The 26,957-nt window shown below is 35.7% G+C and overlaps 1 protein-coding gene across 1 annotated transcript in view; it reads left to right on the forward strand.

Moving 5' to 3' along the window:
- Window positions 1-26,957, forward strand: part of OFCC1 (orofacial cleft 1 candidate 1) — a 284,782-nt gene that overhangs the window by 214,039 nt on the left and 43,786 nt on the right. Inside the window, 1 exon segment of the mRNA XM_029943141.1 lies at window positions 13,812-13,971. Coding sequence (XP_029799001.1) covers window positions 13,812-13,971 — 160 coding nt within the window.

Genomic DNA, 26,957 nt, shown 5'->3' on the forward strand with positions numbered 1-26,957 from the left:
AACAAGGAGTAATCTATAATATCCAATAATATTCTGGTAAATTTCCTGGAAGCTTATGTAAAATTCTTCTTTTCTCCTCCTTCCAACCTACTTTCTTCCTATTCTTCCCACCCCTGCCAAAATCACCAATAGAAGAATCATCCTTCCGCTTTTATCCTGAATATCACGGGATCTGGCTGCCCAGGTCACTCATTTGGCAAGCAATGCATGTGTGTGAAGAAAGATGAGAAAAGCAACAAATTTGAGGCACTATAAAAAGGGATAAGAAGACATTTCCTCTTTTAATGGTTCCTCTCACTGAGTAGAGGCTTTTGAGTTTGAAATAGTCCCACTTATCCAATTTTGCTTTGGTTCCCTGTATTTTTAAAAGCCACTTTCATATCTATGTAATCATTGCCAAATACAATGTCATGAAACTTTTTCTTTATGTTTTTTTAATAGGATTATATAGAATTTTTATAGTTCCAGGCCTTATATTTAAGTCTTTAATCCACTTTGAACTGATTTTTGTGTGTGATGTAAGGTAAGGGTTCAAATTCATTCATTTGCATGTGGGTGTCCAGTTTTCTCAGCACCATTTGTTGAAAAGACCATCCTTTATGCATTGTATATACTTGGCACCCTTGTTGAAGATTAGTAGACTGTACATGCATAGATTTGGTTCTGGGCTCTCTAGTCTCTTCTGTTGGTCTAAAAGTCTGTATTCATGTCAGTACCACACTTTCTTAATTACTGTAGCTTTGTATAATAATCCAGCAACATCACCTCTAGAGATTTATCCAAAAGAAACACAATCAGGATCTCAAAGAGATATTAGCACTCCCATGTTCATTGCAGCATTATTCACAATAGCCAAGATATAGAAACAACATAAATGTTCAACAGCACATGAATGGGCAAAGAAAATGTGGACACACACAATGGAATGTTATTCAGCTTTGGAAAAGAAGGACATCTTGCAATATGTGACAATGTGGAAGAATCTTGAGAACATTATGCTAAATGAGATAAGCCAGTCACAGAAGGACAATCACTGCATGACTCCACTTATATGAAGTATCTAAAATAGTCAAAGTCATAGAAGCATCAAGTAGAATGGTGGTTGTCAGGGTCTAATGGGGAGGGGGAAATAGAGAATTGTTTTTCAACAGACATAAAGTTTCACTTGTGGAGGATGATGAAGATCTGAGACCTGCTGTACAACATCATGCCTATAATTAACAATATTATACACTTAAAATTATTAAGAGAGATTTTATGTCAAGTGTTCTTACCATAACTACAGAAGAAAAAAAGTGCTAGGAAGTAGTCAGCACAAGCGTCTCTGAGAGCATAGAGAAAAGGAAACAAAATAGGTCTGGAGGAGGCTTGGGGCAGGAATCAAACACATCAGTGGAAATATGACCTTTGAGTTATTTTAGAGGTTTCATATAATTTGGCTGGAGGTAAAGAGAAGAAAGCACATTCATGGGCAAAGGGGAGATGTATGAGCCCACATGATCATGAGAAAGTATGACATATTTGGCCACTCCCAAGTTTTTAAAATATGTCTGGAGTATAGGATATGGGACAATGGCAGTTGGCTGAGATAAGATTAGACAGGTAGTCAAGGACTAGATGATAACATTATTGAATATCAGGGTGCCTGGGTGGCCCAGTCAGTTGAGCATCTGAGTCTTGATTTTGGCTCAGTCATGATCCCAGGGTTGTGAGAGTGAGCCCTGCATTGGGTTCTGTGTCAAGCCCCGAGTCAGGCTCTGTGCTGAGCATGGAGCCTACTTAAGAATATTTCTCCTTCTCCCCATCTGTTCCTTTCCTGCAAGCTCGCTCTCTCTCTCTCTCTCTCTCTCTCTCTCTTTCTCAAAAAATATTGAATATCATGTTGTGGAGCATTAATTTGTTCTAATGGTAAAGTAAAAAATTGGAAAATTTTAAATAACTTCAGTTTTGGGACACTCGATTAATAGAAGGGAAAGTGGGTTTAATAATGGTCAGGTTGAACTAAGGAAAATCTAGTGAGAAAGCCATTTTGATAGTCTAAGCAGAGTGTCAAGAGTCTTAACTAAAGAGAATGACATGGGAAATGGACAGCTGTGACATACTGAAGAAATAGTTGACACACAATAGAACCTTTGGCCTTATTGGAAGTTGAAGGTGAAGGAAAAGATGGCATTTAGTATAACCTTAAATTTTGGAATTGGGTAGAAAGGTGGATGGTGGTAGCATTCTCAAAGACAGACATTACAAAGATTAAACCTTTAGAGGTGGTAGATCATGAGTTAAATTTTCATTTATAGACCTTAAGGTATCTTTGATATTGTCAAGGGAAAAAAACATCATAAGAAGTTGGATAAATGAGTGTAGAGCTCAGGGAAAACAATAATGTCCTTGAATTCATGTGGAGAAAGTTTTGAGTTTCATTGCTTTGTGGGGTAGGTGCTTGACTGAAGTAGGCTGAGTGAAGGATAAGGACTTAGAGTCAGGATCTACTGAATTGTTTTTATATACAAAGCTTTGCTATAAATGAAGAATGGTTAGAAAAAGATATTATTGAAAAAAGTGATTTTTAACATAGGTGTGATTTGAATATATTTATATGCATATATGAAAATTCTAGAAGAAGGATAAATATTGTGAATGCCTAAGCAAGGGAGGGTAACTGAGTGAGGAGGTCTCTGAAGACATGTGGTAAAGCACATATGGAGACAAACTCGGGATCTTAGGAAAAGACTCTTGTCACTTGATGTGATAAGGGAAGAGATAAGGGCAAATGCAAAAGGATGGGAGTTTGTGGCAGAGCACTGAGGCAATTCATATATGATGGTAATTATGATTTTCTGTGAAATGGGAGATGAGCTCACTCCTCAATTCTTCCTTTTTTAGATCAATAACATAGCTGTAGTAAACGCGCACTTGCCTTTCTGGGGAAGGGAAGAAAGGCTTCCCTGATCATTCAGTTTCCCTTTGACCACTAACTTGTCCTGTGGCCCTAGGCAAGGATGTTCATTTACTAGATTTCTAGCGTTTTCTTGTGTAACTTGGTAAGGATGACACATATGTGTAGCTATTACAAGAGGCTCCTCAAAAAACATTACTCTAGTATTTAAAATGACTTGGGTCTCTTATTACCACATCAGTATATCTCTTCTCACTTAAAATAAGGTGAATGTTTGCAACCAAGCATTTCTTTGTCCAAGGTTCCCATTTTTATTATCAAGATTACTTGTAAAGTATGGGAAAATAAGCATAGAATTTATGTGCCAAATAACCAGGATTTAATATTTTGCTGCCTCAAACAAATAGTGGTGTGCTTTAAAATAAAACAGGAGAATTACCCCATGGGAAAGCATGTGTAGGAGGAGTGGGAAGCTCTGTGATGGATGGAAAAATGATTAGGGAAAAACAAAGGTAAACAAAGTGTCTAAACATCATAGAGAATGAACCTGAAAATGTCCAAGAGGAATAAACAAGTTTTATTCACCTAGCTCCTCACTGTCTTCCATGCTAATCCTATTCTATTAAAACCAGGCATGGCATGCTCAGTAACACTCAGGTTTTGCCTGTGATTTAGAAGCAGATGCTCTCAAAATTTCTTTAGATAGTGATAGAGATCACAGTAATGTCCTACCAGGAAAATACTCTATTTTTTGTAGGCGTAAAGTCGCTTTTATATGTCAGCCAAAAGACCTCTCTTTACTGATGTTTGCACAACATCTTTCTCTAAAAAGCTGAATAGCTAAGTGGCCCTGTTCTTCTACACAGCAAGCACTGCCACCAGTGGAAGCAAAATAAAGTGGGGTTTGCTCTGGCCTAAAAGTAGATAAAAAGATGCGAAACCACAAGAACTCACCTTAGTGAAAAATGCCAATATGGGTTTGTGCACATTGACTGATGTAGATTAACATTGTTAATCCAAATATTAAGGCAATGATCCTAAGTCTTCTGGGTTTTTGGATCAGTTCTGTCAAAACATGTGAGAATGTGGCTAGTAATACAGAAACACAAAGGAGATCAAATCTGTTGCGTAGGCTGTTCACAGAGTTTTGTCTAGGTTTGGGCACCAGAAGCTCTACGTTGTAAAGACTGGTTGTGAAGCTCCAGATAGAACCCTATTGAGTTTGGATAATTGCATCTTAATCCTCCAAGAGCCTGAGTAATTTATTGCTGAAGGATTTCTACTAGAAAATTCTCCCTCCTCATACTGCTAGTAGGAGAGTTGACTTGTCAAGAAAGTTCTTGATCTGAGTGTAATTATTTGAACTGGATTTTATAGCTATAAGAAAAAGCATTAATCTTTTTAATTTTTTTTAAATTTAGGAAGACTATGTTATTTAGGGAAAAAATGGACACAACAGAAGAGAATAAAAAAATAAATTAAAAAAACACCAATAATTGTCACCATCTAGACAAAGTGGTGTTACTGTTTTGTTAAACTTATTCCAGTTTTCCCCCATATATACGGCTTTCTATAAAGCTGAAATTATTCTGGAAGAATAACTCCATATGTTGATTTTAACCTTAATATTATATGATAAATATTTTCATATTCTTTACTTACTTCATGAACATTTAATGCTCATACATTATTTTATATCATATAAGCAGTATAAAATATTTAAATATTTCTTTATTCCTGGACAATAGATTGTTTCTCATTTTTGTGCATCTTATAAATAATTCTGATGAACATCTTAAGACTCGGGGTCTTGTTCACATTTTAGATTATTCTTTGAAGAGTGGCCTAGAGACCCAGAAATACTGTTTCAGACAGTATTATGTGTTTAAGACTCTTGACACTATTGCTAAATTGTTTTTTAGAGAAGGTACATGCATTTATACCCCCCAGAAGTGCATGGGCGATCTTACCAAGTCACATTCACATCATGTGTTAACTTCTTTTAACCTAATAGAAGACATGGGATCGCATCCTTTTCTACATACGTTCTCCTTTGTTTCTAGTTAACTAAATATTCTTAATATGCTTATCACTCAGTTGTATTTTTTCTTTGTGAATGGCCTTTTAAATGTCCCTTTGCCTTTGACCTTCTTTCTGAAGAGTATCCAAATGTTTTTCTTACTGAGTTATATGAGATTTATACATAGGGTAGAATTAAGTCTTTTGCCATATTTCAAAAAGATATTTTCTTCCATTTGACAATTACCTTTTAAATGTATATTTGATTGTTTAGAAAATAGGTATTATAATTCATATGCAGTAAAGCCCTTTGGTCATTATTAGACTTATTTAAATGCATCTTAAATTTAAAAAAATCCTTCTCATTCATAAATTCTATAAGTATTTACTTCTATTTTTGTAAAGTTTGAATTTTGTTCATTGAACCCCTTATGATAAGCCATGTAGAATTCATTTGATGCAGATAGTGTCAAGATTTAAACAAGGCACTTTTTATTTTATTTTACTGGTCTTTTCTATAAGTTGGTATGATCTTTCATTACCTGTTGTGTATTTTTGTTTTATTTTGAGAAATTTTAATTTTCAGCTTACATTTCCATTATGATAAACAAAGCTCTTCTTTTCTAGAGCCTCTTTTAAAAAATTACATTAAAAATGTTTATTAATTTTGAGAGAAAGAGAGTAGGGGGAGGGGCAGAGAGGAGAGAGAGAGAGAGAGAGAGAGAGAGAGAGTATCCCAAGCAGATTCCATGCTGTCCATGCAGAGCCTGACTTGGGGGCTTGAACTCATGAACCGTGAGATCATGACCTGAGCCAAAATCAAGAGTTGGATGCTCAACTGACTGAACCACCTCAGGCACCCCTAAAGTATCTACATTTTGACCAAACTTTTTTAGATGGCCATATATCGCCACTGGAACGATGAAAACCTGTCAGGACCATCTACATCTTACAGAGTGTTTGCTTCATTTGTGTCATTGCCAATGTCCCTCATAACCATTCTAAAGAAAGACTGTTGATAATATATGGATACCTCTGGTCTAAATTCCTTATTGGAGTAGTCCAAAAGACCTACAGGCTGCTTACATATTTCTTTATAACATTCAGAGAATGAAAAGTCACAATTTGTCAGATTTGCGTAAGCATTTATATTCCTGGAGCTGTACACAAATCTGAAAGACTGGTACTCAAGTTAATTAGTTTTTGGGGTGTGGATGTGTCTTCCTAATTATTGACTGAATAGTTCCAAATAGTCTTATAAATTTTAGCTATGGACACTTATTACTTAGGAAAATTAATTTAGATGAAACTAATTTAAAGGTCAGTTTTGATGAGGATATTATTATATTCATTGTCTAAGGAAAATGTATAAGATAATCAAAGATTTTCTACTGTCTGAATCAATCTTCCTTAAAATAAAAGCAAAATAGGGGCGCCTGGGTGGCTCAGTCGGTTAAGTGGCCGGCTTCGGCTCAGGTCATGATCTCAGTGTTCGTGGGTTTGAGCCCCGCGTTGGGTTCTGTGCTGACAGCTAGCTCAGAGCCTGGAGCTTGCTTTGGATTCTGTGTCTCCCTCTATCTCTGACCCTCCCCTGCTCGCACTGTCTCTCTCTGTCCCTCAAAAATAAAGAACATGAAAAAAAAAGAAAGTTTTAAAAAATAAAAGCAAAATATTATTTATCAAGTAAAGAAAAAATTCTAAAAATTCTCAAACTAAGGTATAGCTGAACAATTTTCATACCCCCTGAAATCATTACCTCATTATGGACAATCAATTCTCTAACAGGCAGAAATAGACCATGAATGTTGAGACATGCTTGTATAGGAATAGATTGATTTAAAAGAGTTAGATGCTACATTGTGTGGGCTCTAGCAAACTGAATGATTGTAACCAAGTTAGTTCTTTGCTGTGGGTCCCAAAGATTGTTTGATCATTCATTAACCAAAAGCCTATCAGTATCCTCACTCTGGGCCTTAGGTCCTAAGCTCTTTGGTGTGGGGAGTTGAGTTCATGCTATATGCTGATTCCGCTTCTGTCTTTTCTTTAGCAAGTAGAAGGATCTATTTCTACCCCAACTAACCCCACCTGTAGTTGCAAGAAGCTGGGTCAGAGATAAACTGAACATTTCTTGACATGATATTCTCTTCTAAAGATATAATAAAAGTTGCTCAGTTAAGTCTAAATCATTCATCAGTAATTTGATAAATTGACTTTTGGTAAATTAACCTTCTTCTCACACCTCAACTAAAATAGTCTACCACAACTTTTATTTTCATCCCGAACTTGGGGGAAACAGGGTATGTGAGTAGTGGCCAATGACAAGCAAGTGTCGAGAAGGTATGTGTACCTGGGTGAAGTGACAATACACATATTCTCTTATTGGCACAGTCCATATCATTGGCATGGGCTTCTTTTGGGCCACTGGAAATTTCCTTTCTTATTTCTAAGTAAGTATCTCCATCTGATAGTATAGTTCATGTGCATGAACCAGTGTCACTCCCTACTTTTCTCTGTCATTTCCAGTATAAGCCACAAAACTCTCTGTGAAGGATTTTTATCACACTTATCACTAAAATCATTGAACAGACAAATAATCAAACCCAAAGAACCACTATTTTGCTTTGCTTCCACAAAATAATGAGGATTTCATGTGCGTAAATGGCAAGTTAAGCTCTCAAACCATGTATTTAAAATATTACATCAGTAGTCAGGTCAGAATTAAAAGGAAATATAGTGGCAAAATTACATGAACCTCTGGACTGCAAAGGGCAAAGGCATGGATCTTAGAATTCGCCATTGTCTTCTCTGCACCCAGACAAGTGCCTAGAACACAATAGATACATAACAAATATTCGCTGAAATACAAACGTGACTAAAGGAATATATTTTCTTAATAATGAAGATATTATATAATATATATAATATATATATTATATTCATATGAGGCTTGCTTAGATGCTCAAAACTGTGAGTGGGTTCCTGGTGATTTTGGTCACATTTGTAAGGGAGCCATTGTTCTGTAAGAACACAAATGGTAGAAGGTGCCTTAGCCTTTAGTCTGACCTAAGTGCTTAAGCAGCACTTTTTTTTTTTTTTTTTTTGGCCATTAACATTGATCATGAGTCAAGACCTCTCACCAGCTCTGTGCTTTCCCAGTGGTCAAGACCTCACAGCTGAATTTGATTTGATGCTGTGTATTTGATGCTGCTGTAGTTCTTCTGGTTCACCTCACTCTTTAAACTTTGGGTTTTCCTGTCAAAATGATCTACTTACAGTGGTACCCGGGCAGCTTAGTTGGTTGAGCATCCGACATCAGCTCAGGTCATCATCTCATGGTTTGTGAGTTCGAGAAACATGTCAGGCTTGCTGCTGTGAGTGCAGATCCTCTGTCCCTCTCTCTTTGCCAACCCCCTGCTGGCACTCCCTCAGAAGTAAACAAATATTAAAAAGATAAAAAAATAAAGAAGTTGAATCACTATACTGTACCCCTGAAACTAAGGTAACATTGTGAGTCAACTATACTCAAATTTTTTCTTTAGAAAAAAAAGAGTAAAACTTTGATCTGCTCCTTGGAAATGACTTAATTAATTTAAATAGTATATTTCTAAGAGATTTGTAATTTAGACAGCTCAGTTTAGTTCTAAAATTCAGTTCTTTTAAGATATACATGAATTCCATTAAACAATTTAGAACTTCCAATTAACCTTGAAAACTCCACATATATATGTCAATAGGACATCAAATTGACATGCTGAAAAGAAATTCATTACCTTCTCCTCCAAATCACTTCATCTAGGGTTCCCTGTCTCAGTAAATGACAAGATCACCAACCCAATTAGGAGAAAAAAAGGAAAGAAAGAAAGAAAGAAAGAAAGAAAGAAAGAAAGAAAGAAAGAAAGAAAGAAAGAAAGAAAGAAAGAAAGAAAGAAAGAAAGGAAGGAAGGAAGGAAGGAAGGAAGAAAAAGAAAGAGAAACGAAGGAAGAAAAAGAAAGAAATGAAGGAAGAAGGAGAAAGGAAGGAAGAAAGAAGGAGGGAGGAAAAGGGGAGGAAAGGACTTGGTATCTGTCCTTAAATCCTTCTTCTCTCTCATGCTCCACTCACCCTTTCTAGGTTCTGACAGTTCTTTAGCTCTTGAACTTGTCCATCTTGTTCTCTCTAAGCTCCTTTCCTTCTCCAATATGCCCTGATCTCTCCCTTGACTTACTGTAACATGTCTTCCAACTAGTTTCTTTATATTCCTTTTTGTGCCTTTTAATCTATTCTCCTCACTAACTAGAATGATTTTTAATTAAAAAGTATTATATCAAGGCTTGCCTTAAATCCACGTAATGACTGCCTATTGCTTTCACAATAAGAGCTCTCCTGACCTGGGCCCTGCCTTCCCCACATTATGCTATTTTAATACTCTGTGCTTTCCTCACCAGTCTGCCATCTTCCCGCAGCCTTTAGGGCCCCACACAGGCTCCTCTCCACCCTCTTCCTGGGATCCTCACCCATCCCCTTTCTTGCTGCTTGAACTTACCAAGTATTTGATGTTTGGTAGGCATATGTGAATATTTGTTGGCCGAGGTAATAAATTAATGAGGAGTGGTGATGAGGATGCTTGTCCCCTTAAAAACATGAGACCACACATATGTTGAAGGCTATATAATTCATAATCCTGGGGCACCGTGGTGGCTCAGTCAGTTGAATGTCTGAGTTTGGCTCAGGTCACGATCTTATGGTTTGTGGGTTCAAGCCCCATGTTGGGCTCTGTGCTGACGACTCAGAACCTGGAGCCTACTTCAGATTCCATGTCTCCCCCTCTCTTTGCCCCTCCCCCATTTACACACACACGCACACACACACACACACACACACTCAAAAATACGTTAAAAATTCATTGTAATAGAGCTATCTCTGGAAATGGAGGTGGAGGGGGGTTAATGACTTCCTATTGTGTGTACATTTGTATTTTCTAAATTTCTTTTCTCTTTTACTAAAAGTATTTTCCCCTTTTTTATTTTATTTCTCTTTTTTATTCTTTTTTTGTATTTCTCTTTTTCTCTATTTAGTATAATTTTAAACCAAAGCCCTTTGAATTTCAGTTAGTGTTAAACAAAATGGTAAGCATTCAAATGTTTCTAGAAAGCCAACAAAAACTTCCTCCATACATATAAAAATTTTAATGTCATACACCTCATTTAAAATGTTCAACAAGTCTGCTAAAGAAGACATGAGCAGGAGCGCCTGGGTGGCTCAGTCAGGTAAGCATCCGACTCTTGATTTCAGCTCAGGTCATGATCACAACGTTCTTGGGACTGAGCCCTGCATCGTGCTCTGCACCGACTGCTTGGGAGTCTCTCTCCCTCTCTTTCTGACCCTCCCCCACATAAATAGATTTCACATATTCATTTTTTATGATAAAAAAATAAGAATAAATTTTGGCAAACATATGCTTTTCAGAGCTATACCTGAAGCATTCTAATGTCTTTACACCAGTAGGTAAGTAGTTTTATGAATAAATTGACTACAATATTTATAAAGCCATACTGCTAAGCTTATTTGTAACTTTTAGAGTTAAAAAGAAGCAATCATATTTAATTTTTAAATTTATATATATATGTTTTCTTTTAGAGCTAGTTTAAGATATAGACTCCATCCTTTTCATGACCCTTAAAATACTGTATTAGCTAAATGTTCACACTTGTCCTTTTTAGCTTTAAATGAAATGTCACATCCTAGGTTTCTGTAAATGACCCACATTCAGATATGAACCAAACGTAATAGCTTCTGCCATTCACCAGGCAATGAATTGCTTCAAATATAGGGCACAGGGCAGAGGACTTTGTAAATTACTTTGTTTCATTGGCCATCATCAGAACCTGTGACATAATACGTGACCTATTTGTATAAACAATAATGCCTAAGGCTTGGAACAGGTGGAATACAGTTTCTCTTTTAATTCATTTTGAAGAAATACTTTAAAAATGTAAAATTTTCAGGCACTTTGAATAATTGTATTGTTAAAAGAAATCCAAATTTGTAACCATCATCATGTGATGATATAGACTATCATAAAATACTAGCTTTTTATTAAAGAGTAACTCAAACCTATAAAAATTGCTAAAATAATACAATGAACTTGCATATTATTCTGCTAATTTCACTAATTATATTTTTTTCATGTTTGGTTTTCCCTTTTCCTTTTCTCATCTAGTATGATTTAGTATCTTCAATTTTATATAATTTAACCTGATCTTTATACACACACGCCTACAATGGTAGACAACGCATGAAACAAAATGTGCATATGTGTGTGTGTGTGTGTGTGTGTGTGTTATTTCTGACCCATTTGAGAATAACAAACTTTCATGACTAGACATTTTAAACTTTCATGACTAGACATGAAATTCCCTATTTCATTGGCTGCTTCCAATGTTGTTTATACAGAGAAATTAGTCTGTTGCTCTCTCTCTCATCAATGTCTCCCAATGCCCAGTTTATTTATGCAATTGAAACTGTTTTGACATTGAATGTCTTTATAGAAACTTTCTTAACATTTAGTTGGACTCTTTAACTTTCTAAAGAGAACTGGAGAAGTGAAAGTTTAAAATACATGCCAACTTTAATCAATAAAGCTTGCTTAAATATCCAAATGGAAAAAATAACTCATTTTGGGTAAATGTTATATGGCTTGACTGATTATATTATAAGATGAATTATATAATTATCAACATGCCATTTATTTTTAAAAATTTTCAGTAATAACTACAGACTAGGTTTTCCTTTTTTGTGTAAACTGGCTCTATAGACTTAGAAGAAGTATGCTAAACACTAGTAATGGTTAGTATCTTGACTCATTCACAACCCATCATAAAGCTTTCTCACTGGAAAATGCCACTCAAAATGGCAACAAAAAATGTAAAAGTAAAACTAAAATGCAGTTATTCTTTGTACAGCTTTCCACATTGTAATGTGGCATTTTGTTCTCTGTTCAAACATTTGTGTACCATCCTAGAGATCCTGGCTTGGATGTTTGCATAATTATTCTTCCACACAGAATGAAGGAGATATAAAGAGGAGACAGACATTTTCTGGGCAAAAGGAACAGAAGCTAGCAGAAACAGGACTGTGATTCCTAATTAATTCAAAGTTAATTGCGTTGTTGATAATCCTGCACTTAAAATCTTCATATAGAAAATGTTTATGGCAGTAAATTGACAGTAATTTAAGTACATTAAATCTTACTACCATTAAAAGAAAAAGATGAATGTTACATTAAACAAGCTTCAGAGAATGCTAAAGTCTAGTTCTTGTTTAACACGACAACTAGCAAATCATTTGAATGGCCAACCTAGACTCTCAAAGCACAGTAAGAGTAGTAGTTGAATTTCAAGATGGTTTCAAGCCATATGGCCTGTCTTGGGCCATCAGTGACACTGACTGGCAATTTTGCTTTATTTCCACTCTGTGGTGAGCACAAAATAGATAGGGGGAAAATAAAAGACACAAAGGTCTTATTTGGCAGGTAGGGTCAACAAATCTATTTTCCTATATTGGAAAGAATCAAGATAGAGTTCATTAAATGAAGATATGTGTTGAATTGGTTATTTTCACTGAAGAGACACATGGTGGAATGAAATGAACCTTGGCCTTAGCTCTGTGTTTAAATGCTGTCTTTGTTACTTATAAACAGAGATACTTTTTCTTTTTTTAATTTTAGTGTCTTATTATGTAAAAGATATGATTAAGGGAAGGCTAGATAAAATAATGGATGTGGAAGACCACCATTATAATGGGAACTCAATAAATTTTAGTTTTAATAATCTACCCTATTTAAAGCAAAATATAATTATCCCAAAATTAAATACTTACATTCTCTACTTTGTATAGTAGAGAAATGAAATACTTACAATTCTCTACTTTGTATAGTAGTGCATTTCTATGTAATGCTTAACTATCTTGGTACTCTAATTCTTAACTTGGGCATTTTGTAATAACATTTCAAGTGGGTAGTTTATTGATACTGTGATGCATTGGGGTTCTTGACTTGGCCTACAAATTGTTAATGAAACAATTTTGTGCTTCTTAAACTAGTTCCAAGTATACATGGTGAGCCAAGAAACATTAAGTCACAGGATAAATATGATATTAAAGTAAATATGCTGATCGATCAGGAATAGAATACATATTTCTCTTTTCTGAACTTAAGCATATTTAGTGGAAAAGTGTTATAAGCGTTGGCCTAGTTGATATTTATAATACTCACTTCAATGTTACTAATGAAGTATTAATGAATCTAGGTAAGATATTTTGTTGTCACTTTACTAGTGTCACAAGAAAAGCAGTGCATTTCTAAGTTAATAACTGGAGCTGTTTTGGGAAGTGGGAGATGATTAAATTAAAAGTTTATTCATTTTGGTGCTTCACTAAACTGGTCCATTTATCATTCATGTTAGAAAACAATCAACTCAGCAAAACCTCAGTGCCAGTGGAGTTGGTCCAATAGGGTTTCTACCAAAGTGAGACTAAAACTAACTCAATGAGAAAGAAAGAAATCCAAATTTAAGTTTCCTTTGACAAATCATTCACATTTGAATTAATGTGGATATCCATAATAAAAACTATTGGCTAAATATTTCTTAATTTTCTACAGCCTATTGTGTAAACATCAAAAATCAGAAATAGTAGACTTATAGGAGATAACTGCAAATTAAGCAGATTCTTCTTTGATGTTTAGTGAGGAGATGATTAAATTATTTCTGGAAACTTAGTCAAATGGTAAATATAAATGAGAAAGATGAAATAGAATAGAATAAATAGAAATTGATAAAAGAAACATAAATTCTTTAGCACATTAAAAATGTTTAAAATATTTGGGAAACAAAAATAACAGCTTGTTTTTCTTCTTAGATTGCACAATGATTCTTGGATATTAGATGTATTTCAACGCATCCACAGTGAAGAAATCAAATTTTTCATACCGTATGATCTGGAGATTTCCAATCAGGAGCTCAGTATCATAGTGAAAAGATCTAAGCAATGGAGAGGAATCAATGGTAACAGAAGGAAGGTGAGTTGGTTTGAAGTAGATTTGTTTTTTGGCTGTACAGGAGAAATTCATTCTGTTAGCATTATCAGTAAGTTGTTAAATTCCTCACATTGTTCTTGAAGCCATTTATTATTGAATTTGACTGCCACCACTATACAAATCTTGCAACTCAACTGTATATTGATTATTTTTTATGAGTTGAAATGAAGAAACATTGCCAGGTGGTTCTTGGAGTGCAGCAGTGTTATTTTCTTATAGAAATATTTATTGATACCAGCTGTATGCATATTGGGCAAAATTACACAAGAGTTGTGAAGAATACAAAAGAAGTGAGTGACAATTTTTCCATATATGACATAATTGTTGGATTCAGTGTCATCTTGTGAGAATAGGAGGAAGAGAATATTATTTCTGGTTTTCTCCTTTGATGCCTTTGTTAGTCAGTCCTCTTGATTTTCTTCCCTCTTTCAATAATCTCTGTTTCAGACTTCTCCATTGGCTTCAACGGCCTCTTCTGGGGCTCTGTACTTGGTTAGTTTCTCTTCTTACTCTACTCGCTATCCTTTTGTTAACCCTCTTTGAAATACATCCTTCATCCTTCCAAAGATAATCAAATGTATCTCAAGGCTACACCTCTGTTCTGAGTTCTAAAGTAATATAATCCAGTGGCCTACTTGATATCTTCCGGTGCATGTCCCAAAGATACCTAAAACCCAGTATGTTCCAAACAAAACTGAGTTAACACAGAATGCTAATTAACAAATGCATTTCACTTGTGTCACAAATTCATAGCATTTATACATCCATAATGCACATGGCATTTTCATATATTCTGAATCAGAAAGATCCAAAACTCTGAGTTTTTCTAGACTTGCCTTTGCCTAATAGACTTTTTCTAATTTGATTATCCAGTTAGTTCCATTGATTTCACTTTCTTAATATCGACTCTTCTCTATTTCATTTGCTACTGTATGTCTATGACCTTCAAACCCAACTTCTGAAAAATAGCAATACTTTGCTAACTACCTTCAGTCTCACACTGCACTTGCCACATCATCATACTGACCACAAATTAATTTTTTAGAATATTTCTAAAATGCAAATCTGACCCTGCATTTCTCTGTCTTAAACCCTTTGCTAGAAGAGCAATTGCCCATCGCCTGAAGAATAAAAGCCAAAATGCATACTATTGTATTTTTGCCATTTGATGTGGTTCTCTAGTAATGTCTCCTGTATCCACATTTTCCCCCTTCTTTCTTGGCCGCCTTCTGGCCAAGTGCTTTTTACTAAAATATCATTGGGCTGAACAAAAATAAGGATAGTTTGCTAGCCATTCCTCTCTGTTTGGGGGACCACCCTTCCAGCGCCTCAGAGTCTACCTGGAAAACTAATTCTTCTCCCAGGATGACCCGGACTGTTGCTTCTATGGATTCTTCCCAGAGAGGACCATCTCCTTTTTGCCCAAACCTGGTTTCCCTGACCCTTCTAACACACAAATTGACAATTACCTGCCTGTGTTTCCCTTTTCTTTTTTAAACTAAGATCTTCTCATGTCATAGAGTGTTTTCTCCATCTTTGTGTTCTCAATCTTTAATAGTGTCTGTAGAACATAGTACATTTTTACTGCCTATTTGTTCAGTACATAAATAAATGCATGTAGGAATGATTGAATAATTGATCAGATTTAATGTGTTCATATAAGAAACATATAGTCTACCTCATTCCATTCTCTATATGATAGGAACCTAAACCTTAGCTTAAAAAATTTCACATAAATTTACTATTAATAATGCAATATGTGTTGAATTCTGTTAATTTGATAGGTAAATGTAGCATTACAGCAGACGTTTCAACCACTGCAATCCTTGACTTGAAGTAAAACACATTTCACATTACCATATATTCATCCTGGTTTCTTCTTCAAAAATTCCTGGCAACAGCATAATTTTTAAAAGTCCCAAATTGTTGGGATGCCCAGGTGGCTCAGTTGATAGAGCATGCCCACACTGGGTGTAGAGATTACTTAAAAAAATAAACAGAATTTTAAAAGGCTCAAATTGTTTAAATAATCCTAAAAGTTAAGCAAAGAGCATGTTCTTTGTAGGATAGTGTCCAAGTGACTGAGGTAGGTAGAGTGAATTTACTTCATTATTATGTTTCACGACATAGAAGTTTAGGACTTTGGAAGCAGTCCAAAGTTGAGTACCAAAATGATTTCAGTTGAACAATAAGGGGAGAGGGATAGGATAAAAAGGGAGAGAAAAAAATGAATATCTAGGTACTAGAAAATTAATGAAGATTTTGAAATTCCTTAGTCCTTTAAAATTAACATTTATTCCCTTCTGTATAAAATGGCTTAGCTGGCCCATGATGGACAGCTGTAGAACTCAGGAAAAGAGTACATACAGTGTATACACATTGAGATGGATCAAAGAAAAGATACTTTGTTTAAATGCAGTTAAAGCAAATAACTTAATCAAAGGCATTTGTGTCTTAAGTAAAATATTTTGGCTTAGATTCTTTGGGGGCCATTGCCAGAAATTAATATATCCAGATAAATTGCTGTTGTCTCTTCCCCAACATGTAGAGACTCGGCATCCAGCAGTGACGAGATTCACAGAGATGTTCATGCACATCATTTGAAAATCTGTAGAACACCTGCTGTTTCTTGTTGTGGGGGTAATGTTTATTAAGCATACAGAAAGATTCTTAAACTTAAATGAATGAAGAGACATACATATTTTATTTGTTGTGTCTCTTCATGACCTGGTATTTATACTCTGAATACTTCCTCTTAGTTATGATTAATTTTTTAATATTCTTCTTCTTAACCTGTTTTATGTTTGTTTGCTTAGTTTATTTCAGTAGGGAATCAAGGTAGTCCCGTTGAATCATTGATGTACTAGTTTCAAAATACAATGTAGTTTAATAGACTAATCATCAATAATCTAAAAAGCAAAATTAAGAGTGGAACAGACACTTTAATATCAAAGCATTTCAAGTAAGTAGTCTAGAATTTTTGCACTTTAAAGATTTGATCTAGATCTTTGCCGTAGTACTAGCTATTAAGCACATGCTTCTCATTTTTATGCTCTGGATTAAAAATTGCCACACAAACGGACACTTTATAATATGCTTAATTTCCTTTTATTAAATTGATAAATGCAAAAGCACAGAACACATTTACACTCTGATGAGAATTTAGGATTATTGCATTTTGTAATTTTTATATTGTTCATACATATAATTTGTCATTTGTGCAAAGACAGTCACATGATAATTTCAAAGTATTTTAACCATTTTTTTTGAAAAGGAAAAGGTCACTTTCAGTAGTCAGAAAAGACATCATTCTATTAAACTAATTTGCCTACATGCAAATTTTGTCATTTTTACCTCATTAACTATTTATCATGAGTAAAAATATATATATTCATGAAGGGGCAGCTCACAGCCTGATGGAATTGGAACTAATATTTTGCAACTCTAATGATTTTTTGCATCCTTAATTAGATAGCATAAGGTTGATATGATTAGGTCAGGATGTAGTGTTTTTCATTAAAATACATTTTAGAAACCGTATTCGTAATCTGCCCTTGCAATTAAATAATGAGCCTATGAATTTAATATTATCGACCCAATTATTATCCCATGCAAATGTATACCTTTAATAAATTTGTGCCGTAGGACCTTCATTAGCAACAGAAGAAACGATACGTCTAGGTACATAGATTGAATGGCTATGGTTAAACTTATGTAATGGTTTTAAACCTATCAGGAAGCCAAGCTTCAATACTTAGGATCTTAATTCCAAAATGTGTCTTACTATTTGTTGAAGACTAATTTACATTGTAATTATTTTCTTAAAGAAACTACCACTTTAAAAAGGGCTATTGCAGCTCATAAAAATAGCAGGATGTTAGACCCAGGAGAAGGGTGGGAGAAAGTTGTGCCTTGTGGGACAGTGGACCGTAAAGTTAGAGATCCATTCAAGTAGCATAATTGGAAAGCATAAAACCTAAAATGTCTATTTCTCAAGTGTCTGTATTATCTGGTAACTACCAGATACAGTTAATGAAGATTATTATTTTTGTCATTGCATGTTAGAATAGTTTTATTAATAGATGGCTAGACAATGCGATTATATGAGGGACTCTTATCATGAATGTATACAAAGGAAACATAAGCACACAGACCTATGCTCTACTTTGTCTTCTTTGTGTAGGTGTTGCTATTCATGTACTACTTTTGTGCACTTGCATAGTGACTATAACAATGTTTGAGTTCTTTAGTTCATTCTTGATGAAATTCTATTATGAAGGTTACATACAATCTATAATTTTTAATAAAAGGAGATAATTAAGGAAAGCTGAATTTACATTTAGTGATGAATTATACAGCAAGGCAAACCCTAAGCATTGTTGTTGTTATGTCACAACGTGTTACGATGTGACTACACAGTTTTCCTAGAAATACTGCTCATTTCTACTTGGGAGATACAATCAAGGAGGAAGAAAAGCTTCAGTGATGATCGTGAGTGGCAGCGTGGTAGCAAATAGATAAAGCGGAAGCATGTTGATGGGGATTTGGCATGGAGACACTTTATAGGGCCTTTTTTCCACACGGAAGGAGACAGTGAGTAGAGTTATAGTAGCAGGAAATGCTAGGGAAAGTTTGGAAACTGAAAGCAATTTGTTTGGGCTGGAACAAAGGACAAAGGGAAGAAGAAAGTGAAGGATCAACCTGGAGGACTTTAGAAACTGAAAATGTGCACACTCGTGGGGGCTATATTTTTATTATAGGCAATGGAAAACATTGGAAGCGTTAGTAAAATGGAGGGAACTCATTCAGTTAAGAATTTGGGTTGCCTTAGCACTGAATTCTATAATTTCCTTAAAGTTCTGAAATTTTCAATGCACTCAGTCTAATAATACATAGTTTAATTTTCCACCATTAAGAGTTGTTTATTCAGCAAAGGTCTAAATTATCCATGGCACTTTCTAACTATTCAACTCAATCCCACGATCACTTATAGATTGTGTTTCCCATGCCACCAAGTATTAAGCATCCTGATCTGCAGTGGATGGATAGGTCTATTTCTCAAGTGTCTGTATTATCTGGGAACTATCAGATGCAACTAATGAAGGCTATTATGTTTGCTGAGGTATGTTAGAATAATTTTTATTAATAGATGGCTATACAGTGGAATCACGTAAGAGACTCTGATCATGAATGTGCACAGGGAAAAACAAGCTTGCAAGCTTGATGAGGACTTGAAAGGAGGTGAAGATAAATAGCAAGCTACATTGGACCTAGCCAAATTTGAAATCAGGGGAACCAAGTGGAGATGGAAACTGGGAGTCAAACTGAACTCAAAATGGGAGACGGCAGAATGGTGACTACCACATATAGTACCTTTAAGTCTTGTCAATTCAAAGGAGAAATTGCCTGCTTTGAGTACAGGAGGTGGGAAGCAGGGGCCTCGTTTAGTAAGAACTAAGGAATCTTTTTCACTCCTTACGTCAAGAGAACAAAAGTTAAGTGCTCAAACCATCTGCCTGTAACACTTCTTGGCCCCTGAATGTGATGCCAGTGAATTTCATTCATGCAGGATTTACCTGTGGAAGCTCCACATCCAAAGTGACTGAAAAGCCTTTTACACTAAGTGTCAGGCACAAGAGTAAGTACCCACAGTAATAAATAAGCATCTTGGATGTCAGAACAGAATCCTTAGTGAAAGAGACATCTGCATCAATTTAGGAATGTGAATGAAGAGGTCTTCCTTGGGAAGTTAGTAGACTAGATGCTAAACACAGACTTTGTTGCATTAAAAAAGAACACCAGAATTTACCCAAAGGATACAGAAGTGCTGATGCATAGGGGCACATGCACCCCAATGTTCATAGCAGCAATGTCAACATAGCCAAAACATGGAAAGAGCCTAAATGTCCATCACCTGCTGAGTGGATCAAGAAGATGTGGTATATATACACAATGGAGTACTATATGGCAATGAGAAAGAATGAAATCTGGCCATTTGTAGCAAAGTGGATGGACCTCGAGGGTGTCATGCTAAGTGAAATGAGTCAGGTGGAGAAGGACAGATACCATATGTTTGCTCTCATAGGTTTAACAGGAGAAACCTAACAGAGGGCCATAGGGAGGGGAAGGGGGAAAGAGAGTTGGGGAGAGAGAGGGACACAAACCATGAGAGACTATTGAATACTGGAAAACAAACCGAGGGCTGAAGAGGGAGGGGGATAAGGGGGTGATGGTCATGGTGGGGGGCACTTGTGGGGAAAAGCACTGGGTGTTATATGGAAACCAATTTGACAATAAACTATTAAAAAAAAAGAACACCAAAATTTTGTTGTTATTGCTAGTAAAGAACATATCTTAGGGAACCCTGGTTGAATACATCTTAAAAGTAGGCCTCAATTATCTTAAACATAGGGGTTTCTGCTCAGTGATCAATTACATATTCTGAACTCCATAGCTAGTATTATTTTCTTCTTGCATTGAACCAATTCCCAATTCTACAGAAGCATGAAGACACCTTTTAAATTTTTTATATGAGAGGCACCTGGTGGCTCAGTTGGTTAAGAGTCTGACTTCAGCTCAGGTCATGATCTCATGGTCCATGAGTTTGAGTCCCGTATTGGGAATTTTGTGTCTCCCTCTCTCTCTGCCCCTTCCCTGCTCACATTCTGTCTGTCTCTCTTTCTCTCAATAATGGATATTTAAGGGTTTTTATATGAGTGCTGACCATAATTAGAGCTGTTAACATTATAGAGTTTCTAATTTTTGCACAAAGAGATTGATATTGAACCAAATAATATGAAAATACAGATCTTAGCTATAATTTAAAAAATACAGATAAAAGAGAATGATTTTAAAAGGTATATGACTACTGACATTTCTCTTTTGTTTTGTTTTTTAAATTATGATGAACAAGGGGTGGAAGAAAATGTTCAGGTGATTTTGGATCATTAATACATATTTCTCCCTGATCTTTTTACTTTTTTTTACTTTTTTAATGTTTTATTTATTTTTGAGAGAGAGAGAAAGAGAGAGAGACAGCATGAGCAGGGGAGGGTCAGAGAGAGAGGGAAACACAGAATCTGATGACAGGCTCTGGGCTCTGAGCTAGCTGTCAGCACAGTGCCTAATGCAGGGCTTGAACCCACAAACCATGAAATCATGAAGCCTGAGCCAAAACCGGATGCTCAACAAACTGAGCCACCCAGGCGCCCCTCCCTTGATCTTTTTTAGCTCTGAACTTTTGGGATGTCTGTTTGTAACTTACCCAGTATACTGTTAAACATTTGAAAGGTCATTTGGCCTTGGAGAGATTGATCTTTTCTATAAAATGAAAATGATAGGTCATGATTAAGGAAAGGAATAACTTAGAGCTTTCTGAAGATACCATAAATGTTTGAGTTTTAAAGACTGACAAAGAGTTACTTACACTTTGCTAAGTACTCTCCCCCTTGATTCTAAAATCATTTCTATTTGAAGTTTAAGTGTAATCCATGTGTTTTTGATTCATTAACACTTAATTTGTCAGCATCTCTTTACTGGAGTGCTATATAGCAGCCTTTTCATCTTTTTTTATAAGCTTATTTTCCTCAGACACAGGAAATCAAGTTTTTCTAAGAGTAAACAAACTTAAACTCAAAGAGACAGAAGAGAGTTTTGTTTGTCACAAAGCACCTATTAGCTTTGAACTACTTCTGTGCTTGGTATGCAAATTTTTTCTTTAAGGTTCCCTAAGATTCAGACACATTTGTAATTAACTGAGGCACAATACACAGCTTTCTGTTTTATTATTTATTGAATTTTCCTACTATCTTACTTTAATTTCTCTTCATGATAAAACAGCCAACTGCTAACATATTAATGAACAAGTCATTAATGATAGTTATTTAATTGCCCTCTTATTATTTATTCTTATTAATAATGCAGAAGCTACTTATCTTTTAATAATTATGTGGTGGGAAATGGAATTTCATGTAAAGCATTAAACAATGTTCTTTTTTTTTTCCTTTGGAAGTACAATGTTTTTTAAAGGAAAGAATGAAAGTCAAACTCCTTTCCATATCTGGCTCTTTGAGAACACAAGTTCCCCAGCATTACTTGCGTTTGGATAGATTTCCAAGAGATGAAATCTAACAGCTCTAATGAAATGCTAGCTCTGCCATTACCCTTTGTCCCTTTTAGCTTATCTAATTTCTATATGGAGTTCTCTGGGCTTTTAAGAATCACAAAGCCTGAGTAAATTAGAGTTGCAAAAATATCACCATAATATTACTACCTGTTTGGAGAAACCCTTTGCTTGGCTCTTAGTATTTATGTTTTTTTGGTAGATAGATCAAAGGGAGTTTTTAAAAGGAGCTTAGAACTTAAGTAATATTGTCTTAAGAACAAAGGGAGGAAATGAGTAGCTCTTATTGTGGGTCAGTCACTATGTCAAGCAATTTGTACGTTGGTTCATTTAATTTGCAAAGCAAATATATGTGGTGGGTTTTATTTCCATTTTACAGATGAGGAAACTGGGGCTCAGAGAGATGAAACAACTTCATTCATCCATCTCTTCATTTACTTGTCACTTATTTATGAATCATCTAGGATGAAGTAGGTGCTTTTTTCTTAGATGCATGTGAAAGTAAAATGAAACAGTATCTCTTTCTTCATAGTATGGTCAGGAAGTTAAGTAGCTGTGGCTATAATACCAATACAGTAAGATGTAGAATAATAGAGCCATGTGCTGGACAGTGTGGTGGTAGCTTGAACAAAGTTAGTATTATTAAAGTACGTGTGAAGATCTACTTGGCTTTATTAAGTGATCCAGGCATTGAGCAGCATCCCATCTAGCAGGCAGAGGGCATGTCTGAGGAGTTGTACAAGAAGGGAAGGTTTTTCTAGGAAGGAAGTGGGCAACAAAGTTAGCAAAGGGGGAAAAAAAGGATTATTTGACACAGTCACTCTCCTTTAGGAGAAAGGCTGAGAATCTTGTTATGTGAATTACCTCCTCTTCCTCTGGGGCCTTGGAGGAGATGGAGAGAGCCCACGTGACAGATTGGTGCTGCTCAGAAAATCCTTGACTGACTGATAAAGACTACATTTCTGGGGGAGTTTGGAACTGCAGTTAGGTTAGGTCATGAGCCCCAGTTTGGTGACTTGGTCCCAGTGACTTCGCTTGGGCCCCCCCCCCCCAGTTTTCTATTTAACAATCATAACCCACTGGAAAGGGCCACTAAAGATCTCACAAAGGAGATTATTGTGATAGGTATTCAAGAGGAAGAGCAGTTCAAGGATGAATTGGGCACCAAAAAATTGGGCATTCCAAGCAGAGGATGAAATATGATATTTCAGAGAACAGAAAAGAATTTAGGATAGCTGGAACATGACTAAAGTAAGGCGATAAGGAATGCTAAGGCTGGATAAATAGACACGAAATGATACATATGTGTAACTCACTTTCGTGTGCTTTTCAAAACCACAGTTCCCAGTAGTTCAAAATGAATCAGTCTAAAAATGACCCATGAAAGACTGTAAAAGTGAAGTCAAAAGATACAAAGACATACATAGAATTTTCACATGGTTATATCTTTCTTTGATGTAGGAGTATGGGAAATTTAGCTTCTTTCTTTGTGCTTTTCTAAATTTCCTACGGATTTCATGATGAATACATATTATTTTCATATTTGGAAAAAGACCTATCAAAGTGTTCTTTGTAAAGAAAAGATATCAAACACCAATATAAAATCCTTTGCAAGCCTCCATCCCATACCATTCAGGAGCATCCATTCTATAGAAAGAATGAGACAGCTAAAAGTAGTGATTCATGCAATGCTCAGAAATCGTTGTTTGAGCCATAAGAGTCTGTCTGCTATGTAATGGCCTCATGATCCATCTTCAGACACAGAGGAAAGAAAATCACAGACAGCATTAATGTTATAAGAATGTATTGGCCAACCTTGTCATGGTGTCTCTCCTTATCCATTCTGATTACTCTTCAAATTTGATGGAAGATGCACCTTTCTTACTTTGGCAGCAAAAACTGTCTCTTGATGAGATTTAGTTGGTTGCTCTCTTTGTTCACGTTTCCTCCTTTCCAATTAGAAATGCAGCTTGGATTCCATTGTCACCAGCAACTGTAGCAGTTGTGGTTTATGCCTCGATTAGGTCCTAAAACACAGCTAAGCTGCTGTATATTTGGCAGGAACAGAGCCGCCATGCAGCGCTCCAAGTGACACACACACACCGCCATCTACATTTAGCTCCTGGTTTCCAGGCTGGTCCCTTGGCTTCTTCTCAGGCAAGCTGTTGGACAAGCTCTCATTGTCCCTCTGCAGCCTGTCACCAGGTCAGCCTATGCCTCATTTGTCCTCGTGTTTTAGATTCTTGCTTATTTTTAATTTCTTGACATAAAAAGTGTGTTTCTGGATTTGGGGGTACATTTTTAGCAAACAAATCTTGCCACATACAAAGGTTTGATCTTCTAGATTGCTTTAAAAGTATTGTTTTGTTGTTGTTTGTTTTTTGCTTTTTTTTTTTAACATTTGGCTGATTAATATTCCTTTCTTGGGTATTTTTTTTTTCCTTAAGTGAGCAGCAGGCAAAGTTTATTAGAGTATAAGATCAGAAAGTAAGAATAATATGAAAGCTCTCTTTACCAAGACGGGGCATTCAAAAGTGAATTCCTTCCTGGGTCTTTTCTAATTGTCTTAGTCACATTTAAAACTAAAAATTGTGGGCAATAAGCTTAATTTTGTCATTAGGATGAAATGAGCTATGCCAATAAGTGTTTTTGTTTTTAACAAAGAACACAGTTCTTTAAATGGTCAGTCAGTTTCTTTTAAAATGTATATGATGCTTTTAGATATGGTAAAATCTAAAGGATGGGTCAAAATAATGTTAAGTAGAGGGAATTTACTACCCTTGATCAAGAAGTACTCGACCTCAAACTCTAGGCTCTCTATGTGGGAGAGGAGTCACAATCTAATCAGGATAGAGATACTGATACCAAATGGGCACTGATTCACACCATACCATTTCATTATATTGTATATCACCAAAGGAATTTTTAATTCATAAAACAAATTGCCCCTATTGCTAATTTCTTTTAATGTCTATATTTTACTTTTAAAACCTGTAACTTTCATTTTTTAATTTCCTATATAGCCAAGAAATAAGCTAAATCTCCTGTTAAAGGGGTCTTTAAGCATCCCTGAAAGTATAATTAAAAACTTCAGAGCAGTCAGTAGCCCCTACTGAGACAAACATTGAGTTAAGTGATAAAGGTCTTATTTTATTATATGAAAACATCTTTGCCTCTTTAGAATGGGTAAAATACTTTAACAACTTTATTAAGATATAATTTACAAGTATAACATTAACCCACTTGAAGTGCCCAATTCAGTGGTTTTTATCATGTTTGCAGAGTTCTGAAATCTTCACCATAATTTAATTTTGGAACATTTTCATCACCTCAAATGTTATCAGGGAAATGGAAATTTAATCAAACAATAAAAATTCTAGAACTTGCAATTGTGGAGAAGCCACCTTTATTTATTTATTTATTTAGTGTTTATTTATTTATTTTGAAAGAAAGAGAGACAGGGAGGAGGGGCCGAGCAGAGAGAGAGAGAGGGAAGGAGGAAGAGAGAGAACACCAAGCAGGCTCTATCAGCACAGAGCCTGATGCAGGTCTCAATCCCACAAACCATGAGATCATGACCTGAGCCAAAATCAAGAGTCAAGGGCATAACCCCTTGAGCCACCCAACTGTCCTGTGGAGAATATACTTTTAAATCCCAGTTTAAGGAACAATGATTCAGGTACTTCAGAGATCCATGACAAATGTGAGCTGATTTTAAAATGTTAAAGCCAGAAGGATCCAAGCAATCTTTTTTTTTTTTACCATGATTTTTAAAAGGGCTTTTAGAACAGTAGAGCCCAGAGAATTTTGACCCAATGCTCAATAATAAACACCAGGAAAAAAGGTATTAATAGTGATTTCTTTTCCTCTTGAGCCTCATGATACCTCTTATGATGTTCTCTTGTTGCATACCATAAAATTATGTAAGAGGAAATGGTACCAAAGATCACTGAGATAAAAAATGCGTGGGTTCTGCTATGGTAATAGTGCTATTCTGAGGCTCTCATTTTATTTGCCTTAACTTCAAGGTCATTGAAAATACCTACTAGAGTTTTTACTTAAAGCACCCAATTTTTGGGGTGCCTGGGTGGCTCAGTTGGTTGAGTGTCTGACTCTCGATTTCGGCTCAAGTCATGATTTCACAGTTTGTAAGTATGAGCCACTCACGGGGACCCCATGCTGACAGTGTGGAGCCTGCTTGGGATTCTCTCTCTCTCTCTCTCTCTCTCTCTCTCTCTCTCTCTTTCTCTCTCTCTCTCTCTCTCTCTCTCTTTCTCTCTCTCTCTCTCTCTCTCTCTGTTCCTCTCTCCCCTTCATTCTCTTTGTCTCACTCTCAACATAAATAAATAAACTTAAAAGGACACCCAAACTTTCTTAGTATTTTTTTCTCTTCCAAAAAGAATATAGAACAATTTCAATCCTGAAGCAGACATATTAATTATGTGTAAGCAGTGATGGAGATTGACCTACTTAATGGTTTGCTATCATCTCCTTTATTAGCATACCTGGAAGGGAGTTGTTATTTTCTATGGTACTTAAACACATAGGCAACCTGTTTCTCCTGAGTCCAGGAAGAATCACACAGAAAATAGAGCACGTCACTGAAATTTACAACTCAAGAAGAGCTTCATTGTCACAAATGGATGCATTGATGACCCTCAAGACAATTTTACGACAGTGCTGAGCAAAAGCTGCATCTTTATTTGCCTTCCAGTTTTCTCATCTTCTCCATGATTATTTGTGTCCATCAGGCAAACTCTTAAAAATTCATTGAAGGAACATCTATCATCAAGTGGCTGGCCTAAATAGGAGAGAACACTCAAGGTTTCTGTCCTGTTTGCAAGGC

This window comes from Suricata suricatta, chromosome 7 (assembly GCF_006229205.1).
Source record: "Suricata suricatta isolate VVHF042 chromosome 7, meerkat_22Aug2017_6uvM2_HiC, whole genome shotgun sequence".
NCBI lineage: Eukaryota > Metazoa > Chordata > Mammalia > Carnivora > Herpestidae > Suricata > Suricata suricatta.